Source organism: Triplophysa rosa, linkage group LG9 (genome assembly GCF_024868665.1).
Source record: "Triplophysa rosa linkage group LG9, Trosa_1v2, whole genome shotgun sequence".
NCBI lineage: Eukaryota > Metazoa > Chordata > Actinopteri > Cypriniformes > Nemacheilidae > Triplophysa > Triplophysa rosa.
This window is the reverse complement of record NC_079898.1, coordinates 17,975,542-17,997,262: the sequence shown is the minus strand read 5'-3', so window position 1 is coordinate 17,997,262 and position 21,721 is coordinate 17,975,542. Positions and strand designations below refer to the sequence as shown.

General features: G+C 38.4%; 3 protein-coding genes across 5 annotated transcripts in view; 2 read left to right on the top strand and 1 right to left on the bottom strand.

The window, feature by feature from the left end:
• Positions 1-1,188: 1,188 nt before the first annotated feature.
• On the top strand, positions 1,189-4,818 carry sar1ab (secretion associated, Ras related GTPase 1Ab). Its single transcript, XM_057342175.1, has 7 exons — positions 1,189-1,382; positions 2,459-2,532; positions 2,679-2,798; positions 2,938-3,003; positions 3,171-3,274; positions 3,359-3,490; positions 3,702-4,818. Exons 2-7 carry the CDS (start codon positions 2,475-2,477, stop codon positions 3,816-3,818), a joined length of 597 nt encoding a protein of 198 aa, XP_057198158.1. The 5' UTR covers positions 1,189-1,382; positions 2,459-2,474; the 3' UTR covers positions 3,819-4,818.
• Positions 4,819-5,096: 278 nt separating this feature from the next.
• On the top strand, positions 5,097-9,291 carry tysnd1 (trypsin like peroxisomal matrix peptidase 1). 3 transcript variants are annotated; one of them, XR_008963540.1, is made up of 5 exons: positions 5,097-6,409; positions 6,547-6,677; positions 6,925-7,110; positions 7,191-7,398; positions 8,380-8,491. XR_008963540.1 is itself a non-coding variant. In XM_057342081.1 (4 exons), the coding sequence occupies exons 1-4, from the start codon at positions 5,343-5,345 to the stop codon at positions 8,580-8,582; spliced, it is 1,587 nt and encodes a 528-aa protein (XP_057198064.1). In that variant the 5' UTR covers positions 5,097-5,342; the 3' UTR covers positions 8,583-9,291. The 3 variants fall into 3 exon arrangements, 1 of the variants encoding a protein (XP_057198064.1); XR_008963541.1 differs by lacking the exon at positions 8,380-8,491 and adding an exon at positions 8,005-8,366; XM_057342081.1 differs by lacking the exon at positions 7,191-7,398 and having other exon boundaries at positions 8,380-9,291.
• A 126-nt stretch (positions 9,292-9,417) lies between these two features.
• Positions 9,418-21,721, bottom strand: part of spock2 (SPARC (osteonectin), cwcv and kazal like domains proteoglycan 2) — a 28,310-nt gene continuing 16,006 nt past the window's right edge. Inside the window, exons 3-10 of the mRNA XM_057342040.1 lie at positions 19,275-19,389; positions 18,226-18,334; positions 17,529-17,643; positions 16,973-17,092; positions 15,645-15,863; positions 13,132-13,194; positions 11,984-12,121; positions 9,418-11,558 (exon numbers count right to left, since the gene is read on the bottom strand). Of these exons, the coding sequence (XP_057198023.1) occupies positions 11,413-11,558; positions 11,984-12,121; positions 13,132-13,194; positions 15,645-15,863; positions 16,973-17,092; positions 17,529-17,643; positions 18,226-18,334; positions 19,275-19,389 (1,025 nt within the window). The 3' untranslated portion in view covers positions 9,418-11,412. The remainder of the gene's footprint in view (positions 11,559-11,983; positions 12,122-13,131; positions 13,195-15,644; positions 15,864-16,972; positions 17,093-17,528; positions 17,644-18,225; positions 18,335-19,274; positions 19,390-21,721) is intronic.

Genomic DNA, 21,721 nt, shown 5'->3' with positions numbered 1-21,721 from the left:
AGATTCGTTGAAGTACGTTTTTGCATATTTCAAGTTTCCATGTGTCTTCACTGAGCAAAGGCTTGAGTCTGGCCACTAAGCCATAAAGCCCAGATTGGTGGAGTGTTGCAGTGATGTTTGTCCTTCTGTAAGTTTCTCCCATCTCCATATATGATCATGGAGCTCAACCTGAGTAATCATCAGCTTCTTGGTCACCGCTCTAACTGAGACCCTTCCTCATCGATGGCTCAGTTTGGACAGGAGGTCAGCTCAAGTAAGAGATCTGGTGGTTCCAAACCTCTTTCATTGTGGATAAATGGAGGCTACATGCTTCTGTGAACCTTCAATACAGCAGATTTTTTTCAGAAGTCTTCCCCAGATCTGTGCCTTGATACAATCCTGTCTCAAAGCTCTACTGGCAGTTCTTTTGAACTCATGTCTTGGTTTTTACTTTGATATGCATTTTCAGCTGTTGCACCCTTTATAGAGAGGTATGTACGTGCCGCTCCAAATCATACTTATTCAATTGAATTTGGCACAGGTTAACTCCACTCGAAGTGTATAAACATCAACAAGCAAAACTAATGCTTCTGAGCTAAATTTCAAGTGTCCCATAAAAGGGTATGAATACTAATGCAATGTACTTACTTCAGTTTTTAATTTTTAATAAATTTGCAAAGTTGTCACAAACCTGTTTTTTGTTTTGTCATTATTGTGCATGGAGTGTAGATCAATGTAAATTATTTTTAATTTAAAGTAGTTTAAGATAATAAAGCAACATAACAAAATTTGAATAAAATGAAGGGGGATTAATACGTTTGCAAGCCACTGTATATGCCCGGTTTCACAGACAAGGCTTAAGGCTAGCCCCAGACTAAAATGAATGTGTGACCTGTCTTAACTGAATATAACTTGCCCAGAAATATCTTAAAACATATCAGTGCCATTGTTTTGTCTCGAGATGCACACCCGTAATGTATTCTTTTAATGCATTTTTATAAAAGCGACACATAAATATCTTAATTCAACTAAGGCATAGTCCTGGTTTAAGTTAAACCGTGTCTGTGAAGCCGGGCCATAGTCTCTAAAACCTTCTCAAAGTTTCTATGGTCCTTTAAAAAGCTGCTGCAGCAAAAGCACGCATCAGCCGGACGGATCCATTGATAACCTGCGAAATTTTGATTCTTGTATTTTTTTTACATTTTAACAGTAATATGGGCCAGATCGCGTCAGCTGTGGGTCACATTTATCATTTAGCAACCAGATTCCAGTTGATAAACTAGAATTGACGTGAGACCATCCTTTACAACTACGCAGTTCCGGTTAAACGTCAATGTTGGATCGGCGTTCAGCAGCACAACACAGTGAGCGGACTGCTTTACTGTAGACGCGGACCCTTCCAGGTTTGGCATATATGTTTTTGTGTGACGCATTGTTGTTTGTAATACTTCAGTGTAACTGACGCATTTTCTTGCGCCTGGTAAAATAGCCTTACCGGATTAAACGCACAATGGCAATAACTTTTAACACCGAACACGGTCTCTCTGTGTAAAAGAATGTGTTGAGCTACACCTGTTTTTCACCCATTTGACTGCGCAATGCAGTGCCAGGTTTAAGCTTTTATTTATTTTAACAGGCGCATTTGGCCCTTGTTTGCTCTGTATTGCAAAGCGCGCCTCCAGTGAACGGACGCGTTTCTGGAATGTGCGCGCTAAACATTTGGGCTCAAAACGAGCGTATACGGTGACAATTACATGAAGGATGGGCATATGAAATAAAAACATTATTACGTATATTCCTTGTTATTTACATTACAAAATATAAGATCATACGGCATGCTATTAATGTATAGAAACAGTGGAACATTAAGCTTAGAGTTACTGTCATTTGAGTGACAGCTATGTCTGTGCGCTATATCCATGGCGTCAAGTGACAAGGTCTCGCAACTAGAAATAGTTTCTTGCTTGTTGTGTGCAAGGGTATAATATTTTGAGAGTTCGCATTTCTTTTCTTCAAAGTATACTTGTTAAGTTAAGGCTTCCACTTTTCCCCAATGTTCTGCAGCAGAAATGCAAAGCCACAGAAATAGCAAAACAAACAATTAAGTATTGTATGAACACTTGTTTACAACAGATCTTAAGAGCATGAGTTCGTGTTAAAACTGTTTAACAGTGTCATTTGTATATGTAAAAATATATCAAATATATAAAGAATTTGGTGAGGTCTCACAACTAAAAAGGCTGGGTGGTTAATAGCTTTGAGGTTTTTACTTTATTTTCTTCAATATACTTAGGTGAATGTTTATGCAGACATGCAAACTGTTTAAATAACTGTGGGGGTAATTTGTTATTGGTATATGGTTCATCACCTTTTTACAGTACAGTAGCTTATTTTGTAGTTAACAGCACCTTTTAAAATGATAGGACTGTATGGTTTTGCCAGAGAACAATTCTCTCATTTTGTCATCATTTAATTTCAGGGAGCAAAGGAAAAAAATGTCTTTCATATTTGACTGGCTCTACAGAGGATTCAGCAGTGTCCTACAGTTATTAGGTAAAGTATCAGCCTGAAGTTAAAGTGCTCATGGTTTTAGCATAAACTTTGCCCTTCAGCGTTGATGCAACAGTTGGCAGGCACAACTTCATTTAACTAAACTAACTTAACTATGTATTTTCCCTTCGTACTCTCATTCGTTGTAGGATTATATAAAAAGTCTGGGAAACTTGTTTTTCTTGGATTAGACAATGCTGGAAAAACAACATTATTGCACATGCTAAAAGATGATCGACTAGGGCAGCATGTTCCAACACTTCACCCTAGTAAGTAAAGTTTTCTTTCACTACAATATACATCATCCTTTTGATGAATAATGCATACATTTAAAATGACATTTACGTTGTACACTGAAGAAACCAATGTACACAATGTGTTGTGTCCTGTTTATGCTCTGTACTCTAGCATCTGAGGAGCTGTCTATCGCTGGAATGACTTTCACAACATTTGATCTAGGTGGTCATGCTCAAGGTAAATGTGGAGATATTACTTAGGTATCTCTTTAAAATACTTTTCTAAACTGGCATAATAAACAATGATTGTGGGCCTAAAATAAAAATACATTCATCAGTGCAATCATTTTAGAAATTCTGGACACAATGTAACAAACCGCTCTTGTCTGTTCTTTATTCTCTCAGCAAGAAGGGTTTGGAAGAATTATCTACCAGCAATAAATGGAATAGTCTACCTTGTTGATTGTGCTGACCATGAACGCCTACTTGAAGCCAAAGTTGAGCTGGATGTACGTATTTGTTTTACATTAGGCCTACTTATACATTTAAATATTTATGCTATATTATTATCTGACATACTTCTCGAATCATAGGCTCTCCTAACTGATGAAACAATCTCCAATGTGCCAATCCTTATTTTGGGGAATAAAATTGATCGTCCAGAAGCAGTTAGTGAGGATGCCCTTAGAGGAATGTTTGGTCTTTATGGACACACCACTGGAAAGGTACGTTAATTGGAAATATGTTTCAGTAAAATAACTTTATTATTAACTGGACAGTAAATAGAAAATGATTATAAACCAGAATCGAGCTGAGGCTTAGGGTACAGAATCTAAGTGTTGCAAACTGTTTAGAAATTAGATATACTGTATTTATATCATATCTATTAAAATTTTCTGGAGCTTTACAAGTTTTTTTGTTTCTGTGTCTACACAGGGAAATGTGTCACTAAAGGATCTCAACCTAAGGCCAATGGAAGTGTTTATGTGTAGTGTGTTGAAGAGACAAGGATATGGTGAAGGTTTTCGTTGGCTTTCTCAGTATATTGATTAGCATGTTTAATGTCATGATTTATTACAATTTATTTATCAAAATCCATATACCCTTAGTTATTCATTAATTAATTGTCTTATTAATTAATATTGTAATAAAACTATAGGAAACAGGGGTGTTGTATATTTTGTTATTTGAGCCTTTAAAATCCAGTGTGGCTATAGAATAGGCTTAGATAAACATTCATTTAATGTGTATCCAAGCAAGTACATTTTTATAGCATTTAAAGATGCTGTTTACTTTTCTAAAAGCAGGGATAGAAAACAATATGATAGTAGTTGATGTATATGGGTAATTTAAAAAGATATTGACAGTGGTACAAAACACCTTCTTTTACCTTCATGTCAGTAACGTATACCCTGCCAAGTGTAAACACACCTTTGTTCATTTGAATCATGGACTTTCATTCAGGTCATTATTTGTGCTGTGATACATTTTGATGATGTAAAAATCATCAAATGACACAAAATCAGTGTTTTGTGTTACATTACCTCTGTGCCTTAATGCTGGTGGTCTTTAATAAAACTTTTCAGCTTCATTTTCCACCTATACAAAAGAACTTTTGAAGTGATGAGGTGTTTTGCCTATGTATACATACTCATCAAAGTGATATAATATTTTTGATTCGTTTTTAATATTTAAACATGAAAATGTTTGCTATTATAGTGTTTTGATACTTTTAAAACAGTGCTGATGTAACACATAGTTGCATCTATGTATCCGCATTGGTCTGTTTAACTACAACACTAGACTACCTGAATAATCAGTGCAATAAATACTTTTTGACTGTCAGCTGTGATTTTGCAGCTTTGACATGAGAGTACAGAGGCTTTCTTTATTTCATAGAAAAGATGCCTGTGCAATATGAAAACGTGTCATTACTGGGTCACTTGCCTGTAAATAGGTTTATGTGAAATGCTGGCTGTTGAAATGGCTAATTGTGTACATGCAACTTGTAACACAATATTTATGTAAGCTTTACAAATAAAATATGAATGCAATACAATATTTTGAATTTCCTTGTGTACATATATGTATGCATATATTTCAAAGCATGTATGAACCATAAAACGCATTTTAAAAAATAAGAAAGAAAACTTTTGCAAAACAGAATTTAATCTTAGTTATGCAGGCAAACCACAGCCTTTAACAAGCAATTGGTCCAACGCGGAAAGCAGCAGCTTTGTATGAACTGCCGATTAGCCAATGGATCGACGTGCTATATGATCACGTGATGACGTCTACACCAATCAAATCATATCCGGAAATTATGCAGGTGAAGACTTTATGCTGTGGTCGTACAACTTCAGTGGGTTGGTTCGCCGATATATTAATAAAAATTGGGTATGAATTAACTTACTTTAATTAACTCTACTTACTTTTAAGAATCGTTTTAGCCCGTTGGTTGACACATCTGTGAATTAATGTAGTAGTAAAGTGTTGCTCTTTAAGGTGCGATAACTCATGCCCTAAACGCCTAAATTATCTAGCTTTTTTATTGCGATCAGTTTTAATTCATGAAAAATGAAGACTATTGAGGAGGCGTGTTGTGTTGTCACAGCATCTGAGACGCCCCTCGACCTCAGTTCTGGGTCTCAGAATAAAGCAATGAGTTGTAGTGGAGTATTTGTAAACTCCCAGTATGGAATTGTAGTCTGCACTGGCATTGTGTTTTCTGAGTTTATAAATGAACATTTCGCGAAAAATGACTCAAACCCGTTGTATTTTGACAATTTTTGTAAACATATGAAAGTGTACGTAGATTACACAAAGCGTACTGACGTTTCCGATAACTGTAACCAGAGGATAATGGACCGACCCAACGTGATCCGTCAAGAGGCGAAACTGTTAATGATGGTTAACTGTTTAGAGTTTCAAGACGCATTTCATAAAATCTTCAAGAGGGCAGATAACTGGGGTTTTTATAGTGGCAGTGAGGACACAGGGGTTCTGAAACACTCCAGGTTCCTAAGCTGGTTTGCTTTTCTTAAAGTGCCTACTTCATCCACCTTTAGTGAATCTGTGCCATGGTTGAAGAGTTGCAATCTTAAAAAGGGATTTGCTGTCCTCGCCTGTGGATCTCCTTTTGGTGGTCTCTGTCCAGATCTTTTCATGAACACCATCAGTAAAGGTATTGTGAGTAATCTTGCCGGAGATGAAAATGCACTGATCCTGACTGATGCCCGCTGCTTGCCTGGCACTGAAGGAGGAGGACTGTTTGTTAGTCAAGAAGATAGAGCTTACCTTGTGGGTCTGATCATTTCACCACTATGCTGGAAGTCAGACGAATGGATTGGGTTGACATTAGTGTGCTCTGTTCATTTAATTCTGAAAAATATGCTAAAGGTTGTTGAGTCTCAGAAGTCACTGACAAAGATGTCATCAGAGTTCATCTATAATTCTCTTCAAGCACCATTAACAAACAATGTCAGGTCAGTGTGTGGGTGTGAACGTTACCCAGATGTGGTACTGATCGACGCTGGTTACTTGTGGGGTTCTGGTGTACTGCTAAACCAGCAATTGGTACTGACCTGCAGGCATGTGGTGAATGACAAATCGGTGCTTACAGTCAAAGCCAACATGGGAGGAAGGTATGCTGTACTTTGAATTTATGCAAATTGGTCTAGAAAATACAAATATTGTTAGTCTTTGTTAAAATGTAAGCATTCATAAAGAATTGTGTGTAATCGCCATCTCCTTTGCAGTAAAATAAATACACTTTTTTCAGATTTCATACAGTGAGTGGTGAGGTGCTGTACTCATCAGCACCATCATCTCCCTATGATATTGCTGTGGTGAAGCTTCAGGAGCCCGTCTTGAATTTACTAACTCCCCGGTTTGCCACACACTTTAACCCAGGTAGAGTGCACCCATTTTATAATTACTTATAAAATGAGACAACATATTTGAGTCTTGAGATTTCTGGCTCCAAATATGCCTTAATTACATGCAGATTAATTTACATTTATTACATGTATTGTTTTTATGACATAATTACAATATAAATATAAACTTAATCATTTTCATAGTAAGTACAATACACAAGCACATATGACAATAACATTAGTTCTGCATGTACTTTCTCCCATTTTCTGTCTTGGTTCAGGTGAGGACGTAGTTGTCATCGGTTACGGGGCTTTAGGAGGTAGCTCTGGACCTTCCTTGACGTCAGGGATCTTATCCAGAGTCATCACCCATCAGTCACAACCTGTGATGTTGCAAACTACATGTGCAGTACAGTCTGGAGCCAGTGGTGGCGCTGTGGTTCGTCCTAGCACTGGGGAACTATTGGGTAATATCATTCATCGGCTCAACCAATGGTGTGAATGTGGGGTGGGGCTACTGGTCTGATAACAGTCATTATTTTTGCAGTTCTGTTTTGTGCCATTAGTGGCTCAGAAATTACACACGTTAACCTTAAAGCCACAATATGGAATATTTGGACCGCTAGATGGCGCACTTTCGAAACAACAACAAAAGGCGAAGCTAAATGATGTTATGTAGGAGAGTGGAATTATGGGACATGTCGTTTTCACCATCCAGAGGCATATGGAGATCGCCCATCATGTTCACGGACGAGGTAATGAATTACTTTTATTTTGTCATCGTAATGAATTAGCTTGCAAGAAACGTGGACTGTAATGTTACGTTAGCCCGCGACTGATATTGGACTTTGTCAGTTGATTTTGTAGCGTAATGCTACACAGTTTTACCTGTTTAAAACAGTCATACAGTCGTCGTTTAAAAAGTAAATTGGAACGAACCCACATCATTTACAAGTAACGTTATTGGCTACATATTTTTGTGCGACATATACTGTTGTATTTCATAGAGTAACTGCATTCATAACTATTCAAATAATCTGTGCATGAGTATTTCATGTACAATAAAAAAAAGTGCTTACCTGTCTATTAAAACACTTGCGAGAGCGGAGTCTCTGTCGAGTCCAAGTTGGTCGCGAAGCTCTCTCCATTTAGAAAACGCTTTTATTGATATAAAAAAGGATATGAATCCTTGTTTTATTTCTTCGTTTGTCCATAAGCCTGCTTGCCTCATTTGGCCTACGTTTACACTTTTTGGGGGTTCCTTTACTTGCCAAAGAGTAATCGTGATCCATAATAACAGAACAACAGATGCTGCGTCTCAGATGCTGTATAGCCACTTCCGCATTTGCGTGTTGCCGTAGTTTCTACAACCGGAAACTGAGGGTAGTGCGGAGCACCGGATATTATGTCACTGATATGCAACAGAGACAAGGGAGACAAGGGACGGGCCGTTATTTTAAATAGGAATTTCTCTGGATTTGCACATTCTTGGGAACATTTGGGATAATGTAAGTACACAACTGCATGAAATATATCACACTGTGCAAGTGATTTTTGTATATTTCATAACAAAATTCTTCCATATTGTGGCTTTAACTGACAACCACATGCATTATTCTATTGTGCTATACCTTCTCTAACCAGAAGAGGGCACCGTGTGACCAATTAAAGCATATTGTTTTCTTAAATGTGAGGACTGAAGATTTCATGCTTTCTTTTATATACTGTTATTGTAGGAGTCGTGTCTAGCAACACAAGAGACTTTTCAGCAAAAGTGACATATCCTCACCTCAACTTCAGCATCCCAGTGACAGTTCTTGAGCCGCTGCTGAGACTCTTTGCTCAAACTGGAAATGACGCTGTGTTTAAGGCATTAGACAACGCAGAGGAAGATGTCAGAAAAACATGGAGACTACAGAGCATTCAAAGCAAGCTTTGATTATTCTCATCAATTCATGTAATTGTACAAGACATTTGAAAATGAAATCAGGAGTGAAAATAATCAATGCTTCGAAGTTGGAAGAATGTGATAAAGTTTCCTAGCAGTATAACAACAACATAAATGCTGTTTTTCAGGTTTGTATTCCTGGAAAAGACATGTAGTGCATGGGTAGACATTGGGCTCAACAGCTTGACTCAGAAAAAAGGGCTTGAATGATTTAAACATTCACATATAAATCCTGCTTGAATACCTGCACATCTAAAATTGATTTTTTTAGTAATTTTATAGCAAATATTAGCACATTAACAAAGTATTTTATGATCGCTGGGAGAAGCAGCTTTAATTTATGCCATGTTTAATTACCTGTTAGTGTGTTGTAATTCCGCTGTTTATGGCCACAGTAATATATTTTACATTTGTCATTTAAGTACTAAATTATTCCAAATAGATAACCAAATTAAAACCTGAAAAAATGTATGTTTTCTGATTGATTTCTAGCCATTCCAATAGATCAGAGCAGGATACCACACAAGATCAGTAATATGCAGTATCATAATTTAGACCTAATGCAGATTCTATTATGATGTTAAGGACTCTTTAATTCCCTGTATGACATCAAGTGTGTAGTTGAAAGATGTTTCTTATGTTAACTTATGACTTCTATTAAAATGGATTTATATATATTTTTTGCCACTAAATTATTTGAACCCACTTCAAGACTTGTGTGTCTTTAAAACCATTCAGCCTTTGGTTATTTTCACTGTATTTTCAAATTGCCAAAACATGGTATGTACGCAGTCTTGTGAGTAATAAGGAGAAGAAAGGAAACGCGTTTAGGGCCCAGAGCCTTTAATCATATTCAGGCAAGAATGACACTCAGACAAAGAAACATGCAACTAAATGCAAATATACTGCAACTCAGCGCAAATAGAACGTTTTCCGTAAAATCCAAGTATTTACAATAATAATGGCATGTACAGTACAATACAATCATACACTAGTCCAAGTGGCATAACATCACTGTTAGCAGACTCCTGTACACTGATGAGCAAGACATCAGAACATTCACAATTGACTTTTAATGAGTAGGCCGTTTTTCCACCCAAACAAACCAGAGATGCTATCTGGTAATCCAGATGTAATTTAAATATCCCCAAACTTTGTCTTTTTGACATTTCTATTTTTTAGAGGATTTGTATTCGGCACGAAAAGCAGCGGTACGTTGATGAATATGTTTACTTGTTTGGATGTTACCATATCAAATGCATTTCCCCCTTCCCTATTTGGAGCTCAGAAAGCGCGTCGGAGTAAATTAGCATACCAGACCGAGTATAACTCATACACGTTTTACAATTCATGTGCTATAGCGAGTTGAGACTCGACACTAGTGGAATAAAGAAAGTCTGTAAAGCCAGCTAGCTACTTTGATTCCAAAGCGAAAATGTTTTCCTCATAGATGCACAAAGAGATACTTAAAGTGTTTTACACAAGCAAGGTTCCTGTTATACTTGGTCTTAGTTTATAAATTTGGACCTAGATTATAAATCCTCGCGGCACAAGATTTACACCTCGTAACATTACAGCTAACTCATCTTTCACTGCAAATGATGGGAAGATCTGATTAGAAGACATCTGCAAAGACAGATTGGTCCCTTTGGGTATATAAAGGGGAATATGTCAGATTGCATTTTCCAAAGCTCATTCCTGACTCCTGTTCATCCATATACTGCCTGGTTATAATAGCCACGTCGCCTCCGAGGCACCGTATTACAGCCTGACCTAGTGAAGTATAAGCAAATTCTATTACGATAGAAATATGAAACCAAAGAGCACATTTCTCAGGATTTATTACTGTGCATTTCAAAAGAGAATACAATGATTTGGTCGTCAGGGTTTGTGGGAGAGAAAGCTACTGCACTGAGACGTAGTTTACATGAAAATATAATGCGTCGCCTGGCTCTGGTTTCGGTTGGATTATTACACAAAAGAGAGAAAAAACAGTGCCTTTAGGACCAGGATCAGGATCTTGTAGAAGTGCATTGTGTATTTCTGGCAAACAGGCTAAAATCTGTTGTAGTTTGTGAGAGAAATGCATCATATAAGATCAAATAAACTGATAATCTTAAAATGTTTATGACTAAATGTACTTCATGGCTGCTTAATGCAAAGTGTTAGTATTACAGATACAGAAACTGATTTTGTTCAGATCTTACATGGACGATGATGATGGAAGAGGGTAACAGTCTTAGCTCTAGAGTTATTTCTTAATCATCGTGAGGACATAGAAACTTGCAATTTACATGAACTCTAAGAGCAAAGACATTACAAAAGCAGTCTCAAAAAGCCAAAGCCGTTGGACAGAACAATGGTTGACAGAAGGTCTAATGAAGCAGTACATTCTTTAAAAAGTCAGATCCGTACCTCAAACTATTTAAAATTACAGGTAGAATTTCCAAGTGTATAGTGATAAAAGTATGTTTTAATTAGACTTGCATAAGAACGTATCACATCACACCTATCAACCGCCTAGAGCTTGTGTTTGCGGATGCTAAAGACTGATTCACCGATTCAACAAATAATATGATGGTTCACAAGTAGTCATAAGCCCAATAATTTAAAACTCTTTGCCGTTATACCATAATCTCACTACAGCTAACACTAATCAGCGAGCCCTCCCCACCCCCTCCCTAACTCGATGCTGTTTGGAGTGCAGTATAAAGATGATCGACCCTCCAGTGTCCACCATTTAATGTCAGAAGATAGAGCTGCCTCTGTAGCGATGGGCCACAGAAAGCTACGTTGAGTAAGGCGGAAATTCTGTTACGTTCTACCAAATGTATCCACCGTCATCGATCTCCCCAACCTCCCCTTCTTCTTCCTCGGCCTCCTCGCCGTTCTCCTCCGCCTCCTTCTCTTCCTCATCTTCCCATCCGAGCCCGCTCCCGAAATCGCCCGAGTACGTAACCACCTCATCTGAAGAGAAAAAGAGTGATTCATTGATACGTGCATGGTGTTATGATAAGCCATATGTGCAAACTGAGCAATTTACGTGTGAAAAACCTCTAAATCGAAGTCGGCGTGTAAACAAAAGGCAGACAGAAGGTGTGACTTTGACATTGCGTTTTTTTAATCGCTATTTTATGTCCAGTCAGGGGATTTGTTTTATCACCTGCCGGTCAGACACAGCCAGAAGTGATTAATCTTACAGACCTTTATTTCAGCGAGACAACTGCTCTTTTGGAATGGAAATGAACCTGGCCTAATGAATGTAGCACTTGGTCTTCTGTCAGATGGGTGACTGATGTTCTTGTGGATCTAATCCCTAAGCTACAGAAGGAGTATTGTCCTCCCTGTGTGTGTATATGCGTGCGTACGAGCGCGTATGCGCTTGTGCTTACCACAGTCGGGGTTGCCATGGATTCTAGAGCCCATTAACTCTCCTCCATGCTGGTCCACACACCAGCACTCCCTTCTACTCTTATCACACTGCAGTCTCCTGTAAAAGCCGTCCTCATCACAGCTGGGTATGTATGTATCTAAAATAGCAAAAACCACACATGCACGTTTTAAAAAGTGTGTTTTTGGGTGAAAATTGGGTATTAAATAAGCGTTGCGTCATGCGTGACACTACAAACTAGTTTGCATATTGCTGGCTATAAATCATGTGACAGACCCAAGTGACAATTCTCATTGTAATGCAGAAAATGTAACCTTGGTGAGGGTTGAAGGCTGGGGTTTCTGTCTGCAGTATCTCAACGCATGGGTTGAAATGCAGGATGTATATAGTTCAATATAGTGACCAGTTTGTTTCATTCAAGGTGTGATGACATCACCATGAGCAAATGTTTTTTTTAATGCTATGGCTTTTATTGCAAATTGACTAAACAAAAACAAGACCTTTAACCCTTACCTACTGTATAAATGTATATGCATATTAGTATTTTTTTTACATAATTTTAGCATAAATGGCAAAAAACGATCATGCACATACATTCTGGACTATTTGCCATTATCTTCTATTGCAATGCAGACATGCTATCAAAATACCTTATTTCTATAAAATAAAGATTGAAAATGATTATATTCTTGTTTTGAGGTGATTTTATACGCAAGTGAAGCTTTCAAAATAAAGATGAAATACTTGTGTTTATTGTATACATTGCTGTTTTTTCTGAGGCGTCGGGTGCTTTTGCATTTTCCCTGATTCTGATTGGCTGATGCATCTGCAGCGTGTCCTTGGAGAGTCCTAGGAGCGATGCAGCCCAACACGCAGCGCTGCCCACTGCCAGGAGCCCCGCTCTAATCCCCACACCTGATTCTAAACTAATCCCAGCCCCGTGCTTATCATCTGTTAAATAACTCACTTTTATTCTCTGCCTCTCTTTTTTATTATATTGACCTTCATCATTCTCAATCTTCTAGCGGTATACATTCTGCACGTATAGCCTCAGGTGCTTTCGTCTAAATCTTTTTTTCCTCTCCCTCACACCTTCACTTGTTTTTCCTGAGATAGCACAGAGAGTCTCAGCGGAGCGTTCATTCTTACCCGGTTTCTTTTTGGCTCCCTCTTGCACTTGGATTCTCTCTAGCTCAGCCAGGCAGGGAGGCTCTGAGGAAGAAAAACAATCTGTGCCTTTAGGGGAAAGAGCCGGCGCTAATCTCCTCCAGACAAACGCTTCACACGAGCTCTCCCACCATCTCCCCGATGAGGTAGCATTATAGAAGACCTTCCCTCTGTGCAGCCGTACAATCAAATCACACTATCACACCCAAACATACCCACATTTTACAAACGGCATAATGGATTGTTATAATCTTTAGTTATATTCCAATGTAATTCTTGAAAGTAAATTACATTTTGAGTAATATAACTTGCTTTGGATAGATCTTGAAAGGTTGAGTTAATGAACATCCGTTATTAAACGCATCATATTGCAATTTTCGTTTATATGCCGTGAGGCTAAATGTACAAACGTTTTCATAATGCTTTAAGGAAATAGTTCAACCCCAAGTATTAAAATTCTGTCATCATTTGCTCGTCCTCATGCCGTTCTAAACCCATTTTCTGTCAAACATAATATGGGGCTTAGTCGTGCTATATTTTAAAGGGATTCAAATTTAAATTCTGTCAACCCTAACCCGAAACGTCGAGTCGTTCCAAATCTGTATCAATTTCAAGAAAGATATTTGGACGAATGCTTATAACCATACAGTTATTGGACCCCATTGACGACCATAATAGGAAAAATTACTTTATATGTTTTTTTGTTCTCTGGAACACAGAAGAAGATATTTTGAAGAATGTAGGACAGCAAACAGTTCTGGGGCACTTTTTTTACCATTGTCATTTTTCCTACTGTGGTAGTTAATGGGGTCCAAGAACTGTTTGGTTACAAGCATTCGTCCAAATATCTTTCTTTGTGATCAACCAAACAAAGAAATTTATACAGATTTGGAACAACTAGAGAGTGAGTAATTCATGACAGAATTTTATTTTTGGGTGAACAATCCCTTTAACTGAATGACTTTAATTCAAGGTGATAACTGAGTCTGTTCATGAATATCAGCGAATCAAATGCAAAGCTATCATGTTTCACAGCTACATGTGAGGGCCGGCCAGGTCAAGTCTAAAAAACGCGATGAGTTTCTGACTGCCTGTCTGGTTTCAGTCCCAAAGAGTTTGAATCTGAACGGCCTGTCAACAACCAACAGTGATGTTGTTTTCTCTCCGCAATAACCATTTCCTTTCCACCAGGGGAAATACGAGGGGAAGACAAAGTGTGACAGGCCAAAAGCAACGGTGCCCTCCCCTTGAGAGATGAGAGTGCCCAGCCACATCGTGAGCAGAATCACATCAAACAAGAGGCAAGCTGATACAGTGTGTGTGTGATACAGCTCTGTGCCCTCCGATGAGATGCAGAGCAGAGCATATGTCTGTTTGTGTGAAGAATCTTGCCATGCTTCATGGCTTAAGTAAACACACACACACTCACGCAAAGCACAACTCAAAGGAATTCCTCAAACAAAGCAACACACACCTGCTGACGAGTCTCATTAATATGTATAACATGTTGCTGAAAAACACATGCACATGCAAACAGACTCACGTTCTCTCGCTGACAACACACACGCACGCGCACATGCTGTCAGTCACCCTAGCAACACGCTGAATACCAATTCCTCCACACATACAGCGAAGACTTACGTATCTACTCGAATAAATACTCCAAATTACACTTGCCGCATACCATAAACAGTTAAAGGTCAACTCCCGCTCGCTGACTCCCTCATCTCTCGTATTCTAGTCAAAGGGCTTGCGAGAGAGAGCGTTTGAAGGAAATGAAAGCTCTGGATTACAGTAATCCAAACATCCCACATATGCTTCAATTCCCCCCTTTCAATGTTTGATTATATTTAGAAAACCAATTAAGTTGAATCCAGTGCAAACCGAATGAGTTACTGACGTGCGTTTTAAAAACTCTGCCCATAGATAGATGGATTTTCCTAAAGCTCTACACTAGTATGTTTAACGTCAGTCCAGTGAGCACTACGTAAAATACACATTCTGCACTACCAGCCGAGTCTATGCGGGCAAAATCTCTTAAGTCTTCGTAATGGAAACCAAACAGCCCCCTCAAACCAAACTCAAACATAATTTCAGATTTTAAACTCCCAACTGTCTGAAACTCTGTGTTCAACGTGCTCAGACACGGACTTGTGCTGGCACTGACATTCAGCCATGTGTCCCCCTTCTGTCACGCTGATATAACCAAGCAGAGCAAACTGTGGACCGTGTCACTACCCAGCAGGGTGCAGGGCACAAATGTGCAATGCCAAGGCAACCATCCCAGTTAGTTGGGTTTAAAGCTGAAGTGCCTCATTTTCCCGATGTTGCAATGTTTCTCCTATCCAAGCTTAATTCAATGATTTGTTCTGCAATTCCACAGTCATACCACAAATGTACATTTTGCTAAGAGAAGTTCAAGCTGTTTTGTTAATTTTGCACAAGCAAAAGTCATTTAAATATGTTTAAGTTCAGTGGCTATATTGAAAACTCACTTTCTCTCCAAAAGCAGAGGCACCACTCGGCTGTGGAAACTTTGCCATCGCGGTAAGAGTCACAGGAGTTGAAGAAGGGCCGTATGCACACTTCATACTTGTCCAGATTTATGGCGGCCAGCTCGGCTTGGTCCAGATACAAGTCATTGTTTGTATCCAACTTAGAGAACATCCAGCCAATAGAGTCCTTACAGGTCGCAACAAGTGTCCGGTCCACAACTGTACAGAAACACATAGGCACATGTCAAAGTGATTTCTTATTGTCTGAACTGGCAAATGAAAGCCAACATCATTTTCCACAGTTGCCTTACTGTAGATCAGAAATATCAGCTGTAAAAATTCAACCAATCTCCACTTAAATTGTTGTTAAAATGTATTATTTTTATTTGGTTGTTTTCAAGTCATTGTTCAACAACACATATACAAGGGATTCATAATGAAGCCACCAAATTTTCTACAATAAGTCGTTGATCAATGACATGTGCATGTCAAATGGTCTGAAACGGAGATCTTTCGTTAATATAAACCAGGAGCAAATAATAGAAACAATGCCACAAGAGAGGCATAGCAAGTTCACAGCTAGTTTGAGAACTGATGAGGCGTATGGTGAATCTGGCCATATATGTGCCATTAAACTTGCATTTTAATTTGTAGTTGGAACAAATGGAGTGCTTAAGCTACTGGCATTTCCCAATTCGACTAAACTGCTTTTCAGGGGTAAAATGGTGCCTGTGCAATTTGGTGATTGGTTTATTCTAAAGGCATGAAAACCATTCAAAATATAATAGCTCTGAGTTATACCGGCCCTTAGGCACATTTAAATGCAAAATGCAGTGTGGTTTTATTACTGGAAACTATCATAAAACCATCTTTAAGGCTCTTAGAACATACATTTTATAGTGTGGTCCAAATGTCTGAGACACATTGAAAATCTGGCATTTAAATTTCAGATGAAAAACTGTTGGTTAAATAAGAAATATTTAAGATTCTTTACTATTACTTGTTAGTATAGTAGCAGCATACTCTTGTAGCTCATCTGTAGTCTGCTGTATGCATAAGAGGCTGCTATATGCTAAATTCTCCATTGTTGCTGTCTTTCCGAAACCTTGGTTGTCCAAATTTGCTGTTTTTCAGGAAATGAAATAAATGCTGTACTTTTGAAATGATTAAGGGTAATGATAAAGGGTGACTAATAATATCGATTCATGGCAAAGAAATAAAAATCACGAAATATACAGATACAAGATTTCAGAAGGACAGCAGCGATATGTAACTCTGTCATATGTCATAGATTATAACGCCGTCGTAAGTGGACATTAGCGCCTCACTTGAAGCAGAGCTGGCTACAGGATTCCCTGTGTTGTTCTGCTTCCCGTTGCCTTGGAGCAGCTGAAACCAGTCCCGCAGGCGATCGCCCAGATCTGCCAGGTCCTGCCCTGTGCAACTCTCTATGGAATGATGAGCAGAGAGACAGAGAAATTGTGAAAAAAGGTTGATAAGAGAGTGTTGCCAGATGTTGGCATAAAAAAATCTGAAGAACCAACCGCGTCCAGATTTTGCCCTTCTGAACTTAACAAGCAAAATCTACGGACACTGCAGATATAAATCAAACTTAATCAAAAGTCAGCACATCTACAGAATGAAAAGAAAGACGCAGAGCGGAGAGTGTGTTGATAAATCAATAAAACTTTTGTTAGGTGGAGCTGCAAACTGCTCCGAGGACGTGAAAAGAGGCAACTGCACTGCAGCAGTCTTTGTCATCAAAATATGATCATGTGAATTTAAAAGAATGAGCTTTTTATTGTACTCTTGCAATTCAGTAGGTTATTCCTTTTTTACATCATGTTCTTCAGGTGCATATTGCAGTGTGTGGCAGGTTGATACCATGTTTGCTGTCCGCGTCTGTAGAAGGTGCCACAGTGGCGGTACAGGGGCAGAGACCAGCACATCTTACTTTCAGCTCCTTCCCGGTGAGACATGCCTGGTGCTCCAGTTTGCACTGATTCACAGGTGCACACACACAACACAAAGAATAAGCACTGTTCATATAACACCTGTCCAGTGTCACATGCCCCAGTTCAGAGAAATGAATTATAGCTCAGATACAAAACAATTACTTTTAAAGATGTCCGAAAATCGCTCATTCAAACATGATATCTCCATTAAAGAGAAGCTGTAGTCAACCTTCATTTCTTCAATCACAAGGTCAAAAATAGGTATAATAGAGATAATACATAATTCAACAGAATGGCCCTTTCATCTCAGTGCACCCTGAATGTTCTCAGGCAATTCTTTGATTTCTGAAGATGTCAAGGGCCACGGTACAGAATACAATAGAGACCATTACCCATATTGCTCAAGCAGATTGATCTGTGAGTCACACAGAAAATCATGCACACAAGATGGAAATATGCAGTTATTTCTAACAATGCCCATGGTTTTGAAATTCAGAAACGAGCGCAAACCAGAACAGAGCACAAACTGCAGCAAAGCCAATTGTATTTAAATGAACTGATCATATCCGCTGGGTGTAAGAGCTGAAAGGAAAGGTGAAAGGAAGCATATGTGCGGTGTGCAGTACCTGAGAGGCGTAGTTGTGTCCATCAGAACCGCAAACTGGGCCAGCAGAGGACACCGGGCAGGGCTTACAGCTGCTCTCCTGCTGCTGCTTTATGACCTGCTGCTTTAACCTAACACACAATAATACATATATTAAACTAAAACTGGGGAATAGCTGGGTATTTGTCAGTCAAAGAACAGGGCGAGCTATAATTAGCCAGTTTTTTTTCAGTGCAGGTAACATTACATGTTGTCTGTATGGATTTGTACAGTACAAAGAGAAAACCTCTAAGGAATGGTCTTTGGAACATGTTCAGCTTCAGTTACTAAAAAACCGCCAAGGGACGCAAACCGTGTACCTTACAATCAGACAACACATGGCTTTTTTGTCGGTGTTAAATATGACACCAGATGTACAGTACAGTATGTGTCCGATTCTTTTCCATATTAAGTTGTTTTTTATCTGGAAATAAAGGGATTGCTCAATTGAGGTTTCCTAAAAATTATTTCTCTTTGCTTTTCTATCTTCATTCAGGATTATCATTAAAATACATGTTCAGTGACACAAGTAATGTCACAAAGAATATGAATGTGATTTTAAATAGGTTGTTGACCAACTCAGATTTACCTTTGTACACTTTCATAAAAGATCAATAGAAGATATTAAAAGATCAATAAATTCAATAAAAGTGTTGATGAAAAGATTACGTGCAAGTAAAATCTACTTATATACTCTATTCTAGACATTATACGCTACACTATATTTCAAAACTGCCATTTATCGCCATCCATAAACAATCCACTCTGATGAATCAACTGCAAACAGTATGAAGTATTTCTTTCACTCCCCCCTACATACAAACACACTCACATGTCTTGTAAATTTTGTATTTTTGTACTACCATGTCTCAGTTCTCTTCTTTACACTGTGCAGTAAATGCAGGGATAATTCACCCAATGTAATAATTTACTCATACTTTTCTGATCCTGTATAGGGGGAGAGAGAGAGAGAGAGAGAGAGAGAGAGAGAGAGAGAGAGAAACAGTCTTGTCTTGTAACTGAAGGGCTCACCTGTGCTCCAACTTCTTGCGATTGACGCACACAGCACGCTGGTAGCCCTGGGCAACGCAAACCTTGTGTCGGCTGCACTTCACCTTCTGGCACGGATCTTTAGTGGTATCCACATCTGCAGAGATAATACACTTGTATATTTTATCTTTGACATTTCATTTATTTTTCTACCAGTTTCTCTCAAACCATAATTTTTGTGTACTTTCTGCACTTTGTCGTGTTGTGCACTGTTTTAAACACTGACTATACAAATGGAAATAGTATTTATTATGCATATCAATTTGAAACTGTAAAAAATGGGTGCCACCACACAGGGGCGTAGCTACATGGTGGCCATGGGTGGCCACGGCTACCCCTGAATGATGGATGGTCACCTATCTGGCCACCCCTGTTGTGCGAAGTAGTTTTAAGATGTGTGTCGGAGTTTACGGAGTGCTGTGCAGATCATTTAGCGTATGCACTGAAAGTAACGCGAGAACATTACTCTCGCGTTAATATGATGTCATACACTGATGCACTGATGCAAACAGTCTGAGCGCTATAGCTGATCAGCTGCTAACGGCTTCGTGACAGTGTAATGTACTGTCTGTGTACCATGGAAGTTCATCGCGAGCAGAAGGATCAGGTCAGTAAATTCAGTCTTGTTTAACTGGATTTCATTCATTAATTACATTTTCGCGAAAGTTTAAGCTGGGGTACTGCAATGTTTATTTTCTATACAAAATGCTAACTTACTGCAAATGATCGCTAGCAAATTATTTTAAAATAATGTTAGCACATGAAAGCATTGCAAATAAATTGTTTACTTTACGTTCTTTGTGTATGTTTTTGACCAACAAACTATGTGTAATGAAGAATTGGTGTAAATTACAGTAGAAGTTAAAGAATTTCTGTCTCTAAGGATTTTTTGGTCACCCTAATAAAATCATTGGGTCTTACCTGGCCACCTCTAAAAAAAAGTTCTGGCTACGCCCCTGCCACCACAATTCATATTGTCAGTAAGTGAGACTGACGGAAAATGTCGCAAGAATCAATATTAACATTTCTTGAATTAACAAATTCTGGAGGATTAAGTAAAAGTGTTGATGACATGTACTCCAATGTTAAAAATAATAACATTAGTAAATATTAAACCAATGGTATTATTATTTGAAGTGTGTTCTGATATTGTAGGTTAATGTCATCTCATCAGCCACTCTGATTTCTTGTGTTGTACTGGATTTTATGATCTATTTTTTCTTGTCTATTATTGAGTCTATTAATAGTACAGATACAGATTTAACTCATATAAATGTTTCTTATAACTGAAAGATATGTACTTTAGTTGACTATGAGTTCAGATAACGTAAAAATGTTTCCCACTGCTCCCCTGCAACATGGACACTTTTGTTTTTCACTTTTTGTTTTTCCACAGCCAGCTTAAGTTACTATATTCAAAAAATATGTACAGTATATACAACAAAGATACATTTATTCTGAGAACTGAGAAGTAATAAATCATAATTGCGCAAATTCAACAGCAACCGCCCATACAGAGAGACAGACAAAACAAATATTTTTAAGATCCACCAGTAATCCATTATAATTGCACATTGTGGTGCAAACTCACATATTTACAAAACATATTGTTTTCCTTATTTTTTGTGTAACAAATGGCTGAATCTAAGTAACACAACATTATAATCCTCACTGAATGAGAATCCTTATTTTAAGATTAAAAGATTATGATGGCACAGGTCCAGGATGATCTCAAAGTCTCACTTTGGCACAACAGGCTCTAGCAAATTAAAGAGAACACAAGAATGATGATGTTGCTATAGCAACAGTCCAACTCGAGAGTGAAGACTGATTAGAAGCTCATGTAAGTATTCTGGAAAAAAGACAACACTTCTCTCTCTGTCCATTATCATCACTCTTTTGGTCTCCAGTACCTCCTATCCATCAATCTCCAAAATGTTTGCAGTGGCCCTTTGAGTTTGAGCTATAAGACACATTAAGCAGGCCTCCATGTCTGAGCGATGCCAAATCCGGCTTAGAGAGCCGAGGACTCTCGTCTAGTCACCGCTGCACCATCTCTTACCCTTTGTTTACACACACACACACACACACGGCAGCATTTAATGATATCATTACATCACAGGGTGGAAGTGAGGAGCTACAGACTCTAAATCAAGCCCAGTCAAAGCTTGAGCTAATGCAGCTAATATACATCAACATAACCACTTCCCTGATAGCACACATACATCTGGTTTACGTCTATTTGACGTCTGCATTTACATCTGCAAGACATCTACAATACATCGTTTGCTCATCTGCAATACGTCTCGGAGATGTCTGCTGTCAGACATCATATAGACATCTAGAAGATGTCTGTAAGATGTTTATGATTTAGAATGGATGTACAACAGCTCTTTCTAAGATGTTTAGCAGATGTTTTTAAGCAGCAG